The sequence below is a fragment of the Drosophila navojoa genome, chromosome 3 (genome assembly GCF_054131105.1).
Source record: "Drosophila navojoa isolate 15081-1374.11 chromosome 3, UAZ_NAV_1.0, whole genome shotgun sequence".
Classification (NCBI taxonomy): Eukaryota; Metazoa; Arthropoda; class Insecta; order Diptera; family Drosophilidae; genus Drosophila; species Drosophila navojoa.
This window is the reverse complement of record NC_142891.1, coordinates 25,059,289-25,079,629: the sequence shown is the minus strand read 5'-3', so window position 1 is coordinate 25,079,629 and position 20,341 is coordinate 25,059,289. Positions and strand designations below refer to the sequence as shown.

General features: G+C 40.2%; 1 protein-coding gene across 2 annotated transcripts; it reads right to left on the bottom strand.

Moving 5' to 3' along the window:
• Nucleotides 1-825: 825 nt before the first annotated feature.
• LOC115564376 (uncharacterized) lies at nt 826-1,915 on the bottom strand. 2 transcript variants are annotated; one of them, XR_003980606.2, is made up of 2 exons: nt 1,131-1,915; nt 826-1,069 (listed from the first exon to the last, which is right to left on the bottom strand). XR_003980606.2 is itself a non-coding variant. In XM_030388614.2 (2 exons), the coding sequence occupies exons 1-2, from the start codon at nt 1,787-1,789 to the stop codon at nt 1,036-1,038; spliced, it is 696 nt and encodes a 231-aa protein (XP_030244474.1). In that variant the 5' UTR covers nt 1,790-1,912; the 3' UTR covers nt 826-1,035. The 2 variants fall into 2 exon arrangements, 1 of the variants encoding a protein (XP_030244474.1); XM_030388614.2 differs by having other exon boundaries at nt 826-1,130; nt 1,189-1,912.
• Nucleotides 1,916-20,341: the final 18,426 nt, after the last annotated feature.

Here is a 20,341-nt window from a genome sequence, read left to right as displayed (position 1 = left end):
TTTTTTATAATTTTATATATTTTCTGTAGTTCAACATGAAAGTTTTATATATAGTTTAGCGCCGACATAAACTGACTGGATGCAAAGTGCTTTACTCTCGATGGGCTTAGCTTCCATAAGAAAATATATTCGGTTTCTAAGACTTTTACCGATCTCGACTAATTGGGTGCCCCATCGATCTTGTTCCTCCTATGTCCAAGCATTAACGTAAATGCATTCGGGCATACATTTATGTATATATCAATTTCAATGGGGCAGAAGAAAGACAGGGAGAGGGAGAGAGAGAGAGAGGGAGGGAGCTTCCTGCTGAGCTGCTCGCATGCTGACTGCCGGCACTCACGGCGCTGGCTCCTCCGCGTCTTTGGATGCAGTCGCCTCTCGCCATGGCCGTGGGTCTCATTAGCTGCTGCATTCGATGACGCCAAACAAGCCACTTAATTTAAATTTAAATGTTTACTTCTCGCTTTGCGTGTGGGGCAATGTATTTGGCTCTACCCCCGACCGCCCACTTGCCCCACATGCTCAACAGAGTTTTTAGTCAACGTTGAGCGTTCCCTGCTCTCGCTGTCACGACATGCCAAGATTTATTTTCGGTATTCCACGAGCAACCCAAATGCGCTGTCAGCACAGCAGTTGCTGCCATACGTCGTCCCATCGCTCGGTCCTCTCGTGTAGCGACAGCTACATTAGCGTCTGATGGTGGTCCTACACCCCGCACCCTAACCTCTCGCTCTGCCTCTCTCTCTCAGTCTGTCTCTCACTCAATGCACTTGACACCCGAAATTGATGCGATTCGCGCCCAACCCACATTAATTAGGCAAAATATTGACAAGTGGACGTGTGTGTGGTGCGGCTATTGATTTATGCTCTGGCCGGGAGTTTGGTTTTAATCAATTCAGTTTCTGTTTGACTGCATCTAGTATTATTGTATTAAAAACATATATCTATTAATTGCATGATGTACTTGACGTTGACGGAGAATTTGCTATGACCTTCCTCTCACTTATCTCTCATATTTCTCGCATTCTTTGCTTTTCATCGCGCTCGACGAGACTTCATCGTGCAGCCCCTGTTGAAAATGCGAAGTAACAAATGAAGTATAGCCCCGAAACGTTGACGGTTGGGTTTACCTGTAAATTCATGGATTTAGAGAATAGAAAGAGGTAGAGAGGCAATCGCTTAACTAACCATCGCTCCATTTCGCCCAGTCGGCCTGGTCGCTGAATGCCTTCTCTATGGTAGGCTCTTGTTGGGTTCGGGATGGACCTATTGGAGCACTGGGTAGATCGTTCTCTGGGCAGTCGGACGTGTGCTCTGCGAAAGAAGAGGATTTTGAGCTCGTAGTCTTCAAGTTTGGCTCATCGCTGTTGGCCTGACGCGCACAACTTTCGGTAGTTTTCCTCAACAGGAGCCAGGAATTTTGCAGAATGTTACCCTCCATTATGAGCTTCTCATATCCCTTGAGTAGCTTGCGGACATCCACGCCCACCAGCTCGTCGGGCAACGTCTGGTCGCTGAACTGTCTCGATGTTTGGCGCAGATCCTCGAAGCGTTTGATCAGCTCCTTGATCTTGCCACCACAGTCCTGAGTCTCAGCCTTCGGTGCTACCGGAAATGAGATGGTCGATGCCGTTTTCGACTGTGGAGTTGCCGGATCATTGTTGATGGTGCGCAGAATCTGTGCGGTCTCATTCATAAAGGACTTCTGCCGCTTCCGAAGGTTCTGCAGACGCTGCTTCAGCTCGTCCAGATAGGCAAGCTGCTGCGAGGTTGGCTGCTTGCTGGCCATCCTGCCAGTTGCATTTATTTTACACCGGTATTTTAGATAAACATTTAAGGATGTGTGCTATAGGCACTGTTTGTGTAAGCAAATTGTGATGTGATTGGCATATAGAAACGTGTTTGCCTGATGCAAAGCACTCGGCTTACTAAATCGCAGGCTGATTTCATTCAAATCTGAGGCTCTGGTTGAATATTCTGATTTATTTTGGAAATACATGGCAATACATTTTATTTATATTATCTTAAATTACTTTGTCGGAGCTGTTGCTGGGCAAAGATGGCAAAGTGTTGGGAGTATCAAGAGATCGGAAGTCGTGCAAGTCCAGCATATAATGTCTGATCTTTTAAGAAAACGTCATGCTTAAAACCTTCTAGAGTCTAGTATTGTACTAGAATGAATGGGCCAATGTGCAGAAAAGATTATTAAAATAGTCTTCTGATTGCGTCAAAGACTTAGCAGGTCACAGATCCTGCAGGTCGAAGGCTCAACAGTTTGTAGATTCAAACGATCGAAGTTCTTTTAATGAACACCAAAGATCTGAGACTTAGATCTAAAATGTGTACAACAAAGTTTGCCTATCTAATTCCCCATATATATTAAGAGCTTATATCAAGAGGACAACTGAAGGAGAGTTTTGTGGGCACGAAAAGCTTATACTGATGAGATCTTCTGCAGTTTACATCATCTTTCATTTATTCATGGCATCCATTCTGACAGCTCTACCGACACCAGAGCCACAGCTGCTACAGTTATTAAATATAATTTATCTGCCCACCATCGACAGGGTATCCAGCGATCGACCTGGACAGTTCGCGCTGTTATCCCTGTTGCCTTTATGAGTTCCCAAATTGAGATATCGCAGCAGCGCGAATTGTCGAGTAAGCTGTAGCCCACTGACTGCCATGGATAGCGCGAACAATGGCGATTTTAGTCGGCGCTTTGCAGATACACCTATATATCTTTCGCTAAGCCGTGGATGCCGCCTGTCTCTGGGCAGTGGGTCGAGGGGGGCTAAGGAATTTCACTAAGCCGTCGCCAAGAAAACGTGCCGCTGCCTACCACACGGCACTCGGCCTGGCCAGGCCCAAAAGTTTCGACCGACTGCCGCTGCTGCTGATGCGGCTGCTGCTGCTGTTGATTTCACCTGGGGGTAGTGCCCGCCCTCGCCTGGGCTGCGGATCGCTGTGCTGGGCTGTTGTGCAATTGTTGTTTCATATTTTAATGCCTCTTTGCAGTCGGTAGGCGTGCCACGACACGATTCTTTTAGCCGATAAGCTGTTATTTTTATGTGCCGCCAGATCGGTGTTGATCTCGCAGAAGTGTGGGCCGGCTTACAGCCTTAAGAAGTTCAAATTATTACAGGGCAATTGTCTTGATCGTTGATTTATGTGCGCTTTTGTTGTCCAACCAGGCTCGACGGGGCAAATTTGCGCCGCTGCTGCTGAAATTTATTAGCCCGGCCATAACGTGCCTGCAATGCCATGCAATATGGTTAGTTGATTACGGTGCTCGGTAGCCACCGTTTTGCAGCACTACCCCCACTAGGCCCACTTAGTCGCTAGCTTATTAAGTCGAAATTTTACTGCTTTAAATGATTTTATTTCATGTTGTTTGTGTGCGTGTGTGTGTGTGGCCCACTCTTAATTGCAAAGCCCCTACAGCCCGCTTGGCTGACAGCAATTCTAATGTCGTAACACCGCCTCCAAAGCCCTACAGTCGGCCCCTTGCACGACTGCGCAATATTTTGGTCAAAGCTTCAAGCCTTCAATTCGCCCCGAACTTAATGATTTCATCTCTCATTGAATTCAAATTTGCTGGCCGTGGGGCAACGTGCAGCACAGCCCAGGAATGACTACATCGTGGGCGTGCCTTCATCATACGCCCCTTTGTTGCAGTCGACTGTGGACCTCTGGCCGTGGATCTGGCTCTGACTCTGGCTCTGGCTCTGGCTATTGCTCTTGCCGTTGTTGTGGACTGTTGAAAGCCGCTGCTGTCGGCCAATATAACGAATTTATTATTTATTTCACCTGACAGCCCGAGCAACAGACTCTATAAATTTCCCTAGCCCGACTCGACTCTCGCCTGGACTCGTATTTATGGCCTATCGCCGGACCGGGCTGGCTGGACTGGCTCGCTTTGGGATGCTCGTATGAAGAAATATTATTGATAAGGTAGGCAAGGCTATTTGGGTCTTGGGGTCCCTGCTCTGTGCTCTGTGCTCAGTGCTGATTGAAATGCCGTTGCCTCGAACAGCTTTATTTAACCGGGCTGCCGCCAGCTGTGGTCGAGGCCAGAAATCAGCTGAGGCGGCATCAAACTTTATGGCCAAACAAAAACAACTTTAACCCAATATCCTGCTTGTAGTCATAATTTGAGAAGCAAAGCAGAAATATATATATACATACAAGTATATTCAGCCGACCGCCTGGGTGCACAAGTCCAAGACCTAATCGGAGTCTGTTCGCTCTCATCCACACACAAACACAGCTTTGACTGGCCCGTATTTCATTATGAATTGCTCTTAACGATGTTTCATTTTTCATGTGCGCATTCATAAACCCTTTTTCCCATTTTGCGCTGCTGTTGAGACTCCAGACTCCGAGCAGATTGTTTGCATGGCGAGAAGATTTCCAGCTGCTGCTGCTGCTGCTGCCTCTCTTCAGGTTCCTTGGAATCTCGTTCGGTGAATAATTGCAACACGTTGTTGTAAGCAGAGACCGCGGCACCATCGACTCGCTTCAATTATGCACTTCCCCCGAGCAGCATTCAGTTCGTGTTGTTAGCTAACTGAGTTATCTCGCCCCTCCCTCGCTCTCGTTTATTTATTGTGGCTATTCTCCCACTCTGAAGCAATTCATATTTCAAGCATTACTAAAATAACAAAATCTTTTATTTTATAGAATTTCAATTAAATGAAAATCGTAAGACTGTTGGCCAAGCATTCTGGAAAATGTAATAGATTTGCTGATGTGGGGTATTAGAGTTTGCGTAATACTCGCTTTAATGGCTAATGAGATCAATGTTCTTAAACCATTATTCCTAGATAAAATATTTTAGTTAAATATTAAAAGCTCAAGCCGAGGAGAAGTTGATGTAAATTTGTAACTAAGTATAGTTTATACATAGTACTATAATTTTTTCTGGAAGATAATCTTATAAACTTCATAGTATTTTATAATATGAATAAGTCAAAGACTAGAGACCCTATATCATTTGTGAACAAAATCAATGTAGACCAAAAAATTATTATATAGTATTTGTCTAAACCCATTTTTGTAATATTTTCTTTAAACAGTCAGAAGATGACCCCTTTAAATAAATATATATCTGATCAGGACGACAATCTGAGATGATCTGCATGTGTACGTATAAATTCAGCGATCTGTTAAGCCAATAGAGCTAGAGATTTGCAATTTTGGAATATGTACTCGGGTAAGTAGTTTCAGCTAGACTAGTATTACTTGTTTTAGAAATATCCCGAGAGCTTAAACTCAAATGTAAAGAGTTTTCTATGAAACATATAACATGTAACAATAAACCATTACCACTATAACAAATTCAATCAATTCCTTTATGAATAAAGTCTCCATTTATTAATTTCTCATCCTACACCATTCTGTACTTTGTCAAATTAAACTTTGAAGAACTAAATTATAGCCGTGTAAACAAAGATAATGCCATTTCTATTCAGATTCTACCTATGCATCAGCAGCATACATCAGAAATATTCTTATTCAAAGAACCTATACCTACCATACTTCATCATAATTATCCCCAGCTTAATTAGCAATTTTATGCAATCATGAAATATATTTGAAATTGGAAAATTGTAGCTTAGGTAATTTGTCTAACGTAAAACTTCGTTTCAGATTCAGCAATTGCCGTCTTCAATTTCATTGCTCAGCTGGACTAGAGAGGGAGAGTCAGATGGGTAGAGAGGGGGAGGAAGACTGACTGAGGCTGGGCAAGGGTATTTCGTTCAGTTCCGTTCAGCTCAGCTTGCGCTGCGGCTGTCAAAGGCGCAGCGGGCAGCAAAATCGCGGTAAACACAATTGAAAAACGGGCAGCCCGAAGAGAAGGAAGAACTGTGCCCAGTCGTGAGCGCAAGAGTGCGGCGGCAAACACTCCACACTTGTCAACAGCGGCTCTACTGATTGTCTGCCCTGTGCAGCCAAGAGCCAAGAGTCCGCAGTCCGCAGTAAATACAGACACAGACTCTCTACACAGGCTCCCCTTGCTCCGATCAGGTATCTGGCGAACGGGGTCGAGGCTGTGGCTGTGGCTGCGGCGGCGGCGGCTGTCGGAGGCTGAAACGAGACTCACGCTTATGCTCACAAATCATAAATTGCCGCCTTAAAATTTATCTTCAATTTTCGAGACCCCATGTGGTGCTTAGCGAATGGTGTTTTGAAATTTATTGCTGCATTTGCAATAAATATTGTCAGTTGGGTTCAGCCAGCGAGCGAAAGAGATGCCATAGTGGGCGGCAGAGGGAGAGAGCTGACTTCTTTGGCGGCAACAGCAGCATTTGCTCTGTTGTTTGTGAGTATCTCTGTCTGTGTGTGTGTGTGTGATTGCTGCTGTAACGCCTCTCACACCATCTCCTGGCTAACCCACCTCTATCTCCCTCTCTCCCTCTCTCTCTCTCTCTCTCTCTTTCGCCTCGCCTGCTGCATTGTTTATGGTTTTCGTGTATATTAATGTGCGCTGATTGGGAGTCGAGGGAGTTGAGCGGGGCGCTTAAGCCGCCAGTCTCGCGGGCAGTTAGCAGCTGCCATTGTCCCAGGCCCCCCGTCCCCACCGCTGCATGTCCCAGGTCCCCGGTCTCAAGCCCCAGTTGCCAGTCAGATGGTTAATTTACAGCGCGAGAAATTGATTGCCAGTTGGAGGAGCGAACAATGAGTGGGGTGTTTCCCTAAACTCTGTTGGTTAATTGTGGCTTTTTCGACATCAGCTTAGTTGGCTTTGGCAGCAAAACATTTATGGAGCGGCCGTCGGCATTTGCCAACTTAATTGCACTCAAGGTGTTTATCGATTCATCAACAATCCGAAGATAATAGTCTTTATGACACTCGGCGACTGAGCGAATGAATGATATAATTATTCATTTGATTATCATCGTATTTCTTGTTTCTTAATATCTAAAGAAAAAAAAGAAAAAGTCAAAAAACTCTTTAAACTCATTTATATTTATTTAAGTATTTGTTTTTTATTTATTTATAAATCTATTTATTTATTTCTTTATTTAGTTATTTAGTATTTATTTATATTTTTTATTTAATTATTTATTTGTTTATTTATTTATTTGCTTATTTATTTATTTATTTGTTTATTCATTTATGTATTTATTTACTTGTCTTTATTTATTTGTTTTTTTTTTTTTTTATTCATTTATGTATTTATTTACTTCCTTTCAAAATGGAAAACTTTATTCCAATTATTTGTGTATATATTTCACACATAAAATTTTTACATTTACATTTACATTTTCTTTAATTTATTCAATTTGTTTCTTGTTTAATCATTCATTCATGCAATTATTTATTTGTTTATTTATTGCCAAAAGTGTATTTGCTGCAAATTTTCCTAGTATTTATTTATTTTAATTTTATTTATTACTTGATTGATTTCATTTATTTTATGTATTTAAATTTTTACTTATTAATTAATTACTTTTTAATCTGAGTTTTGTTACTTATTTATTTAATTATTTAAACGGTACTCATCATTCATTACATTTATATGGTATATAGTATATTTTATTTCGAATAATTACTAAAATATATATTTAAAAATATATATTTAAAGTATATATTATATATTTAAAATATATATATTTATATTTATATATTTATAAATATTTATTTATTTTATTATTTACATTAGTCATCACTCATTAATTAAATAGTTATAATTTAGAGTATAAGTTGAACTCCAATCTCTTAGCTTCGTACAGTATACCTATCCCAAATACATAGTTACCATAAAAACTCCTGCACTTTTAAGCACCCACACTAATCTGACTATATCAGACTCAACTCAATTTCTCCTAATCAGACGTTGTCTAATTCCATTAATTAGAGATGTGCATGTAAAAACAAGGCAGGTTCTGTTACTCTAAATGGATATAGATATACGAGTATGTTGAAGCAACTTGCCTCCCATATTTGGCCTGACTGGCAGACAGCTGTTGTCTCAGTTGTTGTTGCTGGGGAGGGGGGCTGATTGTGTTTGCAATTTGGGGCTTGGCTTTGCAGTGCCGTGTGTGTGTGTATGTGAGTGTGTGTGTCAGTGCAGAAAGAATTCAATATTGGGCTCTCACCTAGCTAGAATGTCAGGCAACATTGCCGTAGCCATCAATCAATTCAGACACCAGAAATGTAATCCTCGTAGCTGAAAAGCCCGCACTCTTCGTTTTGTAGTCCCTATGTATTTGTGCACACTTCCTGTCGCCACAATTTGTTTGCGCCGCTGTCAAGATGTGAAAGCAACGTCCAACTTAGCCCCTGCTCATGCCCCGCTGCTGCTGCTACTCCTGCTACTACTCCTGCTACTGCTACTGCTACTGCAGCCGACACCCATTCGATCCATTGAAGCATGTGACAGCCGACGGGCAGAGCTCATCAATCTCGTGTCGGAGCTAAACAAAATATGCAATGTGTTCACATTGCGGCAAAAAAGCGAGAGCATTGATAAAGCAGAAAACCCCACAGAATGCCAGCCAGAGTAGTACAGTTAGCAAGAGGCTAAACCAAATACAACAGCCGAAACCCTTTGCGGCCTAACCGCACACACAGTAAATATTTTAGCTACAAACATGCATGATTGTTTGTGTGTGTGTGTGTGTGTGTGTGTGTGTGTCTACAGAGAGAAGTTGAAAAAGAAAAAAAAAAATTAGAAAATATGTGTTGACAGCAGTCATCAATCAAGCGACACAACTTTTGACATGTCAAATAAACGAGCCGGCGCATAAATTACAACAGCAACAACAAACAGTAACAACAACAACAACAACTACAACAAGAGCATATGGAAACCGCTTCGTTGAGATACGTTAAACAAAATGCCTTTGCGTGCCAGTAGCCAGCAAACTTGTCAAACGGCAGCAATTGGAAAATCAATTTCATCAACGAGCAGCAGGAGGAGGGAAAGAGGGAGAGAGAGACACACACACAGAGTGATAGAGGGTAAGAAGAGTCGTTGTTCTGGGTCTGGGGAGTCTTTATGCGGCATGTTAAATGTCATTACATTGCTGATAAGATTGATAACGAATAAACTGTTGGCTGTTCCTGTTGCTTTTGCTGTCGTTGTTGCTGTTGCTGTTGCTGTTGCTTATGTGCCTCGGTGTGAGTCATGTGGCTCATTCGATATTGACAGCGACGCAATCACTTGAAATACTCATTCGTTCACTCAATCACTCAGTCAGCCAGTCCATCAATCAGTCAAATCAGCATGTCGACAGACATTTCCACTTAGAACAAAGAATGCGCAAATTTCATTTTCAAGTTCTTAACGGTTCAATTCTATTCACTCGTTCAAGCCAGCAATAGACGGGCATATTAGATTCGCGCTATATATAGGACAAATCAGAAAAAAAAACTATATCTTACATATTACAGAGTTTCAATATTGAAAGTTTATTTATCACTCTGGATTTCCGTTGCTCAAAATGTCGAAATTGTCAATTTTAAACTATCAAAATTTCAATAAATCTTATCTCTATGACTACATCTTGAACAGGTATTATGTAGTCTGTTGCAAACTTCTCCTTGGCGGATTGTAATTTGAGATATTGTTTGTTGGAGCATATCATCATATCATATCATCATCATCAAGAGTCTCCAGAGAATTACGAGCATAATATCAAAATATTTAATAATAAATCTCTAGAGAAATACGAGGGCATTATGATATATATTTATTGACATGGAAAGCTAAAATATATATTTTTAGAGGAGCATATATAAATTATTTAACTAGGAAGCTTTCTTCGGCTATCTTTAGTTGCTCGCAGCTGGAAATAAATGGAAATGTGTTTGGTTTATTAATGTAGAAATAAATGTCTTTTTTTACTGTAAATTAAAGCTCAGTTGAATTTCGTTATACTGAATTAAATTATTGCCGAGATCTTTGGAGCAGATAAAGAGCGGACCGAAAACCTTCAAAAACTACGAGCAGCGTATTTTTTATTTGTGGATGACATGCATATATTAACTTCATGTGATTTTTATTGAGATACTTGCAGTATGTATTCGCCTGCAAGGGTATTATATATATTTCAGCGAGCCAAGTCTAAAGAAATCCATAGATCTCTCAAAAACAATTATGGATCATACATTGTGTCGCAGATATATTGGAATAATATTGGAATATATGGCTATATATGTTTCCTTAAAATAAATTATTAACAATAATATAATATTAAATACAAAAGCTCAACATGAATTCAATCTTAAGCATGGATCTTATATGGCTTAACTAAAAACGTAAAATAATATCACCAACCCGATGGGGTATTTTATTCTTCAGAATGTGCAGAAAGCCCTTAATGCATCTCGGTGTTTGATGGAAACTGAACTCATACAATCTTGTATGAGAACATAAATTATTAAGAAGATTTAGAACTATACTCCGTCTGCCTTATTCTAAGAATTAAAAAAAGTCTTCTACCTGCTTTGGATACTGTTCAATAATAATATATTCCTGAGTCACCGATTCATTGACATATGTACAGATTTATCCATTTAATCAGCTGATTTAATTCCGTGTCATGCAATCTATAAAGCCCGATTGCGATGCGGCTACATTTAGAGTTAGCTTCTAGCATATACCATATGCATATATGCATTTGTGTACAGGGTATTTCCGTAGTCGTGCCTGGACGACCAGGCGCATAGCTTACGTGTTTACAGTCGCCGTTGGCAGTTGACAAATCCTTAACCGTTATTTGCGTATGCTGACAGTTTGACAGGCGGCGACATATGCGAGTCTCTCACGTACGGAAGAGCCCCTATCGCATTACTTTGCTGTAGGAGCTTACTTTGTTGTTGTTGTTGTTGTTGTCGTTGTTGTTGGTTGCCTGGGGCAAGCTTTTCATATTTTTGAGCGCGTTGTCGACGACATACACACGCACACACACACAACACACACATAAGTCGCATTCAATTTTCATTTTCCATCTACCACAGACATGCACAAAAGAGAATTGTCGGGATTTGTAACACTTTTTTCTCATTTTGGCCTCGAGGCTTTGCAAATTTGTTTCCGGCTTTGAGCTGAGTCAAAATATTGACCACTGTATGTGAATCACCTTGACAGTTGGCAGTCGACCGATACAGACTGATGAAGACCCCTTACAAAGATTGTAAATTTTACAGAGGCAGACAGAGAGAAATCCTCAGCAATTAAGAACTGTCAACAAGTCTTTTGTACACACAACATTTTTGAAATCGCTGACGAATTCCACAGCCGACAGACAGTTGATTTACTTAGCTAAAAGTAATTTGGCGCTAACTTCTTGCCGCCTTGACTGTTTGTTGGCTCCCTGACAAGTTGGCATCTCTTTGTAATTGATTAGTCTGGGGGCAGGCATGTCGAATTCAGTTTCAGCTCGTTAAGAGTGGGCCGGGCATCATGAAGATCACTTAAGATTCAGCGATATAAAAAACAAATGGCAACAGAGACCGACACAGAGGCAGACACAAACAGCGACTGTGTAGGAGAATTCATTTGATTGATCACTTGAATTGATTGAAAAATATCAGCGACCTCGCTGCGCAGGTATTTCAGAATTCAATTGTAAGTAAACGAAAAAGAAAACAGAAATAAACTGTATGAAATGTATGTACATATATGCAAAAGACAAAGTAAACTACGACTCGATAAGCTATCAGATCTACCCATATAAACAACTCTACCAGCTGACTTATTTACTTTACCTTTCGTATAGCTCCATAAAGACTTCACCAATATTTGCCGAGCTTAGCCGAGAGGGCTGATCGATGAGCAGCCCATCATAAACCTGTCTAGGTGTAATTCCAGTAGGCGCCAGAGCAAATACAAATAGTGAGAGGTTAGATATCTCGGCAGTCGAGTGTATTGTGTGACAGAGCTGGGCCATAAATTCGCTCTGGGTTGAGATCGTTGATCGCGCTTAAAGCCGGAAATGATCGAGCGTCTGGAAATTGATGAGCTCGTTCGCTTATCGCAAACTCAATTTATATAATACAAAATGGCAGATCAAAAGCCAGGCCAAGCCAATGGCCACGTATTTAATACTTAAGAGCTTCCACTGACAGCGAGGTCCTCGTCCATGCCATGGGGCCGGCCTCATCAGCGATTCCAATCAGATAACATTAGCACGTCACATCACACAGCGTGCAAAAATTATTATTCATTGAATTTGTGATAAATGTGACAGGGCCCAACAGGCAGCCAGCCGAACGGACAGAGAGACAGACGGTGCTCAGTCCGAGTCCAACTCGGAGTCGGTCGCCAGTTGCAGGGCAACATTGCGTTGCAGCACAGGAATGGACGAGGCAACGCATCGAAGCTGTCAAAAATTTGTTGCAAAAGATATTATCTTGGTCGAGTGGGGCAGCTGACTGACGACTGTTTTTCACTGTAGCTCATCAATAATGATGACAGCAATGCTCATGATGACAATGACGATGCTGTTGTTGCTGTTGCTGCTGCTGCTGCTGCTGCTGATGATGATGATGATGATGACCATGATCGATGATTGGCCTTTTTTGTGGCAGACAGAGACGCTGAGTGACGATTGCTGAGCAGCCAGACAACCAGGGCCATAAACTATGTGCAGGCAACTGTGACCACACCCATTGACAGGCAGACAGACAGACAGAGAGATGGACAGACTAAGAGACAGGCATGTGCAATGTGCAACGATGGCAACAATTATTTGCGGAGAATCACAACACCACACAAAATGCATCCATGGTATGGCCACTTGATTGATGGGCCCAATAAATTGCACGACGAGCGCATTGTGAGTGTCGTTGATGTTGTTTTTAGAGCAATTGTTGTTGTTGCTGTTGTTGCTGTTGCTGTTGCTGTCACATGTTCGCTAGCAGACTCGAAGATAAGAAAGGTGACAGCCAAGAACGGCGCTGCTTTCGACGCAATTGGATCAGACGAGCAGCGCATAAATGGATAGCGCAAGCGTGTCAAGAACTGCAATCAGAGCTCGGACTAGTTTAGCAAAAGGAAATAATTGAAAGAGCGACAGCAGCTGAAAGACTTGAGATGTACGTAGCTTATTAATATCAATTGCATACCTACAGAGGACTTGCTTTTACGTTTTTTCTCATCTTATATACATATTTATGATATATCAATGTTAAAAATCTGCTTATCTCCACTATATGTATAAACAGACTATTTAGATTGAAATATGCATACTTATGGGAAAAAAAAGGAAAAAGAAACTCCTCAATAGATGTTATGAATTTATATACACTTTTAAAAATTATATATCAACGACTTTGATTTAGAACTAATATTAACTTTAACTTTCAATTGATAGCATGAAAAGCTTTAATTAATATTTATTTAATTAATATTTATTTATTATATAGCCTAAAAAAGGTTTCAAAGCTGAACGTGAAAAATATAACGTATTTAAATTGCATAGAGTTTGTAATAATAATTTTTAAATAAAAATTTGAAAAATTCACAAAAGCTCTTTTATTATGTCATTGCGAATTTTTGGTCTTTGAAAGGCTTTGCTTTAAAGTTTCCTATCAAATTGAAAGCCAAATTAAAATAGATAAAAATAATTAAAAACTAAAAAAAGAGGATCATATCTTAAGATTTAAACTTATTTTTAAAGCAATAATTTTTAAAAATAAATATTTATATAATAATTATAAAATTTAAACAAATTTATTATAACTTTCATTATATTTTAATTATATCCTGAAGCCATTGAAAATAGGATGCAGTGTTTTATTATAATTCGTATATATTTTAGATTAAGCTCATTTACATTTGTTTATAAATAAATTTTATTTTAATAATAATAAAAACGAGAAAATCTTTTTTAACATTCACAGTATTTTTATTGCACAGTGAACCCATGGAAAATACATAGATATTTTGTATTTATTTAATATTTATTACAATTTGTATTTCTATAATAAGAGAATGTATTTAGTTTCCTATTTGTAAGAGAATTTAGTTCAAAGTTAATATACACGAATACATATTTCGTTTTCTAATTAACCCGAAAGTACCGAAGCTATATGATCTTTAGATATTCTCTATTTTTCTAGTTCTACACTACCAGTTAATGTTCCAACAGCGCCACCCGGATCTCCAATGAGAATATCAATGTGAGGAACCAAGTATATTCTATTTAAAAGCTAAATATACGTATGTACGTATGTACGTCATCAATTATAGGTAACTGAAGTAAAATAAGATTTGTAGATGAGACACGATCTCAGTCTGCTATGCGATTCACTGCTCAAGTTCACACTCATTAAACACTTGAGTTCTTCTGTTCTTGGAAAATCCCGACTAATGCATCTGCTCACCCACTGGCTGTCATTTCAAATTTCACAAATTTCTTCTTAGTTCTTAGTGAAAAGTATTTTTATTTATAATTTTATGTACATTTTTCGAGCTCACAGCTTTGCTGTCAGGTGATCTTTGTGATTAATGCACGGCAATCTTTCGAAAGTCTTTGTTCAGAGAGACCTTTTGAGAGATTTGTGTGTGCTCCTCTCTTCCGTTGCCTGCCCTCAGCTGTCTGGGTTTGTTTCCCCAAACGAAATGATGTGTTAATCGCATTTGATTTGTCATTTTCACATGATGTGATTTTGTGGCCTTCCATCCGTGCCCCCTCGGGTGCCAAAGCAACCCACCCATGTGATGTATAGCAAACAAATGTTTTCTTGACACATTTATTTGTTTAATGAGACGTTGAGTAATTAGTTGGATACACAAGCCAAATGACTCAAATAAAACTGGCCGTATCTATGCATAATGCGCATTCTATGCATATAAGCCTCAACATTTACGTTCGTTCGTCTGGCACAACAATTTATAAATTATGATTGACGATTCGCCGCTGATTGTGTGACCCGCAATAAGTGCCCCCAACCGCTCGCAAACCCCTCACCTGCTGCACCCCCCTTCCGAGAGCAGCACTACAATATGATATATATTTTTTTGTATTTTATACGGCGCTTTTTGCTCTGCTGTGGTCATTACGGCTGACAGCGCGCCTTCATAATGAAGAGTTTAGATTGATGGCCACACATCAGTCAACGCTGTGGAGACGAAAGAAACACAACGAGAATTAAAGCTCAAGCAGGCATTGGAATACCCTTTATGAAGAGAGGTAATGATATAAAATAATTTACTATAAGACATTTATTTATTTCTTTTTCATAAATATTCAATTTGTCTTAGATTGACGAACTAACTGATTGATTTGCTGACTGACAGAGGTTGCATCAATGTGTAATTGATTGATAAGTCTTAAAGTGATTGACTGACTGACTGACGCATTGCCTGATTGAGTGACTAACTGAGTGTTTCAGTCAGAAGCTATGTAGATAAATGACTGACTAAATGATTGACTGACAGACTCAATGCCCGATTGATAGAGGTTAGTGATTGACTGTCTTGGTTGTTTACTGACATTGCCTGACGAGTGAGTGTGACTCAGTGCTAAACTGTGACTGATTGATTAAATCAATCGAAAACTCACTGAAACTCAGTCAGTGCTGGTTATGTGATTGACTCACTTACTGCCTAAGTATTTGACGATTGACTGATTAACTGAGGGACTGAGTAATGAACTGCTCAAATGATTGACTGACCCGAGCGATAAATGACTGACAGATTGACTGTCTAAAGGCTTGACTACCGAGATTATTGACTGACTTGATGACTGATGGACTGCCAGATTTACTGATTGACTGACTGACAGTCACTCTCTTTATGTAATTGGCTGATTATTGTTTGACTCAACGACTGATTGAATGCATTTAAAGAGCGACATTATCAATTGCTAATATATGATTCCAACACTGTCGGCAATGCTATGGACTCCGCTTAAAGCAGGGCAGAGCTGGCAAACGTGATTGCATATTTCTGGTTGGTTGTTTGTCTGCTGCCCTGTTGACATGTCACTAATTCCAACTTTTCTAAGTACTTTTTCTTCTGGCTGCGAATATTGTCTTCTTCTTCTGTTTTTCTTTTTAGTTTGGATCTCTGAGGCTAGCACGGACGATGATTGATGCGTTCGGCGTACGAAAAACCCTTTCTGGTGGGCTTTCAAAACATATTTTATGTAGAAATGTCATTTAAGTTTGGCAAAATATTAATCATCTTGGATCGGGGGCCGCACTCGCTGTCATGTGATAAATGAAGTTCGAGCGAGTTGAGGTGGATGGGGAAATGGCCTGGGTAATTAGCGCGCTGCTCTCGAGCGCTCAGCGTAGTGTGTATGCCCCATAATGATGTGCAACAATTTGAGGCAACAGAGAACAGAAGAGAGTTAGAGCAAGAGACAGAGGTTAGAGAGGGAGAGAGCGAAATTAAATATGATAAAAGACCCACACACTGTCTGTCGGCATAATTAAGTATGACATGCAAAAGTATGAATTATCACAGAGATGTCAAAATGTCACAGCTGGCGAAGACAGAGACGCAGATAAAGATAGAAGCGAAGCGGAAGGCATAAATAAGATACAAGCGAGGCGAAACGAGAGAGAGAGAGAGAGAGAGGAGTGACGAGAGACACGGGACGCTAGACGAGAGCAGAGAGCAAAGCAAAGCAAAGCGAATAGCTGACAAACGAACGCCGCGTGTGGGATTAACTGACTCGAAAATTTATGATATGAAAAATTGCTTGTTACTCGACAGCCACACAGCGCGAGAGAGAGAGAGAGAGAGAGAGAGAGAGGGGAGAGGGGGAGAGACGAAGTGGATGATATTGCCGAGTGAGTGTATTATTTTCTTTTCGATGCCATTCACATTGAGAAATTTGTTGTTCCAATTTTCGTAAATTCTGTGCTGAAAAATTAATGTGCCCCAACTGTCATTGCATTGACAGCGATGTGGCGGAATGGCCGGGAAATGGAACGGAATGGGAGTGAAACATGGCATGCTGGCTGCTCAACGGGGCGTGAGGGTAGCTGTTGTGAAAGCTTATGATAAATGATTTTGAAATGTGACAAAATGCTTACGAGTCGGATTAACGAGCCGACGTCAGCGGCAAAGACGAAGCCAAGAGCCTTTCACAGGACAGAGAGATTGTGTGTGTGTGAGAGAGAGAGAAAGATAGAGCGGGTTGTGAAAGAGTTGTTGGAGTGATGCCAAAGCTGAGCCGAGATGTGACTGATTACAATAATGAATTTGTTGCTTAGGCCTCATCAGAAAAAGAAGTTCCCTACAAAAAATAAAAAAAAATTTTTTATATACATATGTATGTATGTATGTATGTATATTCACATACAATCACGTAGTGGATTAATCATTGTGTCTTATAAATTAATTGGGTCGCCGTTGCCGCACAGACAACAAAGTCAGTTGGCGGTGTCATTTAGATCCATTTTGCTTATCGGCCTGGTCAAGTGTGGCAACGCCAGCGACCAGCAATCGATGAACGATGATCGTTCGAATTCGATTCCGAATCACCATCAAGTCCATCCATCTTGTTGGTTTTGACGCATGCTCAAAGGGAACGGCGGAAAATATTGAGCCCGCTTTGACAGTTGAGAATTGTCAGTCGATCGATCGAGTTGATCTCTGGCAGGGCTGAGACATCATCAGTCAAATGGGACGATAATGTCCATGGCCGGGTCAATTAAGCTTGGCAGCTGTTCGATTTGACGACGGCAAACACTTGAGAGAGCCTCTCGATAAGGTGCTAGACACTTGTTGAGTCCTAGCCGACGACTAGTCGCAATCCATCATATAATTAAACATATCGAGAGAGCTATTACAGTGTCCATAAAACGGCACTTAGACGCACGATAGACCCCCTTGAGTGGGAGCCTCAGGTGTAACGGGCCCACCACACTCTCAAGATGGTAAACAACGATTTGAGTGCGTGCGACGCCACTTTCCCAATTCAACATATTGGATTACGATCGGGGGCAACACAGTCCCACAGTCTGGTACTAGCGGGAGTGACGGGAGTAGGCGGAAGAGCGCCACACCTCTGTCCACTTTCGTTTGCTCATATAAATCAATTAATTTCAACTGTCGGCCAGCTGTCAAATTGTTGCTACCGGCAGCGTCTCGGCACAAACAGAGAGACAAACAGAGAGAGAGAGAGAGAGAGAGAGAGATAGAGAGTGCGTGAGTGGCAGGGAGGGAGAACGGCGTATGGGTGGGTGTGCGGGTTCGGCACTCGCTTTAGATGTGTGCGAGCAGTGAGTGCTGGAACAGCGCGATTCGCTGTGAGACTGGCAGGCAATGGCGACATGTCGAGATTTGCTGAGTGATTGACGACTTTATGTGTCATTAAATACCGTTAGCAGCGGCTGGCGTTGGCGTGACTCTCATTGCTGTTGTTGTTGTTGTTGTTATTGCAACTGAGTCATTTTTCATGCCATGCTGCTTAGTGAAAGTCTGATATACTCTGAAATCTGGGTATGTTGATTCTGTTTGAGTCTATGTAACTGCAGTGGGCGTGGCAGCAACCATAAAGTCGTCAGTTTATCTGCTCATTTTTTAGAACTCTTTAATGTCAGTAGATATAGGAGCTAGAAACTTGAAAAGTCGAGTTTGTTTCCAGAAACCGATATCTTCACGCATTTCTTTGTTATCGATTATAAACCTTATTGAAAATCAGCTATACAATTATGTATATCTCCTATATCTTTAAAGTTACAATATTCAAATTTTAAATATATATTCATGTTTTTTTATTGTTTATATGCGAGATATTTGCTGAAAAAATAAATAAATGCAATTTAATATGGATTATAAGAATCATTTACATTCATATATATATATATAATATTTAAAAAAAAAAATATATTCGATGCCAGAACAGATATACTGTGGGTTGATATTGATTATAGTACTGTAGAGTACTATATTTTATTTTATATTTTATAAATATATATAATGTAAGCTAGAACAAACATCTTAAAATAGATAATATATGCTAGAGTAGATATACGTTTAGTTGATATAAATTATAAATGTATACTTACATATATAGTATTTACGAGATTATATATTATAGCATATATAATATATATATAGCATATAGATATACTGTTGGTTGATATTGATTATAGTACTGTAGAGTACTATATTTTATTTTATATTTTATAAATATATATAATGTAAGCTAGAACAATCATCTTAAAATAGATAATATATGCTAGAGTATATATACGTTTAGTTGATATAAATTATAAATGTATAATTACATATATAGTATTTACGAGATTTTTTATTATATATGCTAGAAGAGATATCCAGTTAGTTAATATCGATTATACATGTAGAATACTAGACTATATATAATATATGCTAAAACAGATATGCGTTTTGCTTATATAGATTATAATCGTTCGATATGGATTACAAATTTAAATCATACATATATATACATATATTATTTATAGAACACAATATATATTCTTTGGTTTCAATTACAAAAGTTCAGCTCGCACCGGCATGAATTTGACTTGAAATACCTATTGTGAGAGACTGGGGTCCTTTGGTACAGCAACAACGGGTCGCGAGAGGACGGGAAGTGAATGGCAACGTCAACTTGTAAATGGCGCACTCAACTAGCAGCTTATTAGGAAACTTTTTCATTGGATTATATAGTTGAATATTATAATAATCGAGTTAGATTTTCGACGTTGCCGTTGTCGTTGTTAAATGCACGCTGGAGGGGGGGAGCGCGGGGACACATTTCATGCACAATTTCCGTTTCATGGCTGGGCACGGCTACAGAAATAAGCCCATGCTTTACGAGGGGGCTGGCTGGGCGTGGCTCGTGTGTGTAGCAAAAAGCGGCCAACTTTTTAGGGGCGACGAGGAAATACTTTGCTAAATTGCTTGGGCAGCTGCCCCACCTAAGCCTCGAATCAAGCCAATAACAGATTCACACAGGAGCTCACTCTCTCTCTCTCTGTTTCTCTTCTCTCTGTGTGTGTGTGTGGACGCAACTTTTACAAATCGTTAGCATTTCACACGTTTATTGAGTTGTTTTTGTATGTAAATTGGTTGCATAACTTGACAGTTGTTGTTGTTGTATGGCAAGTGTCGAGTGGTCCTTTTGCTATACACTGGATTATTGTCTGTAGATTTTCAGATACGCAGCCCGCTTCTCTCTCCCTCTCTCCCACACTCTCTCTCACTCTGCATGTTTGCGTCTATAAACTTTGATTCCCTTAGAATGCGCCAACGCATTCTAAAATGTTGTTGCCTGGCTCCAAGTCTGGGCCTTGGCTTTCAGCACAAAGTCTGCGGTTGCCGTTGCCGTTGCCGTTGCTGCCGGCATATTTGTCGTTTGTGGTCTTAACTGCAAATATTATGGCAAATTGAACTGTA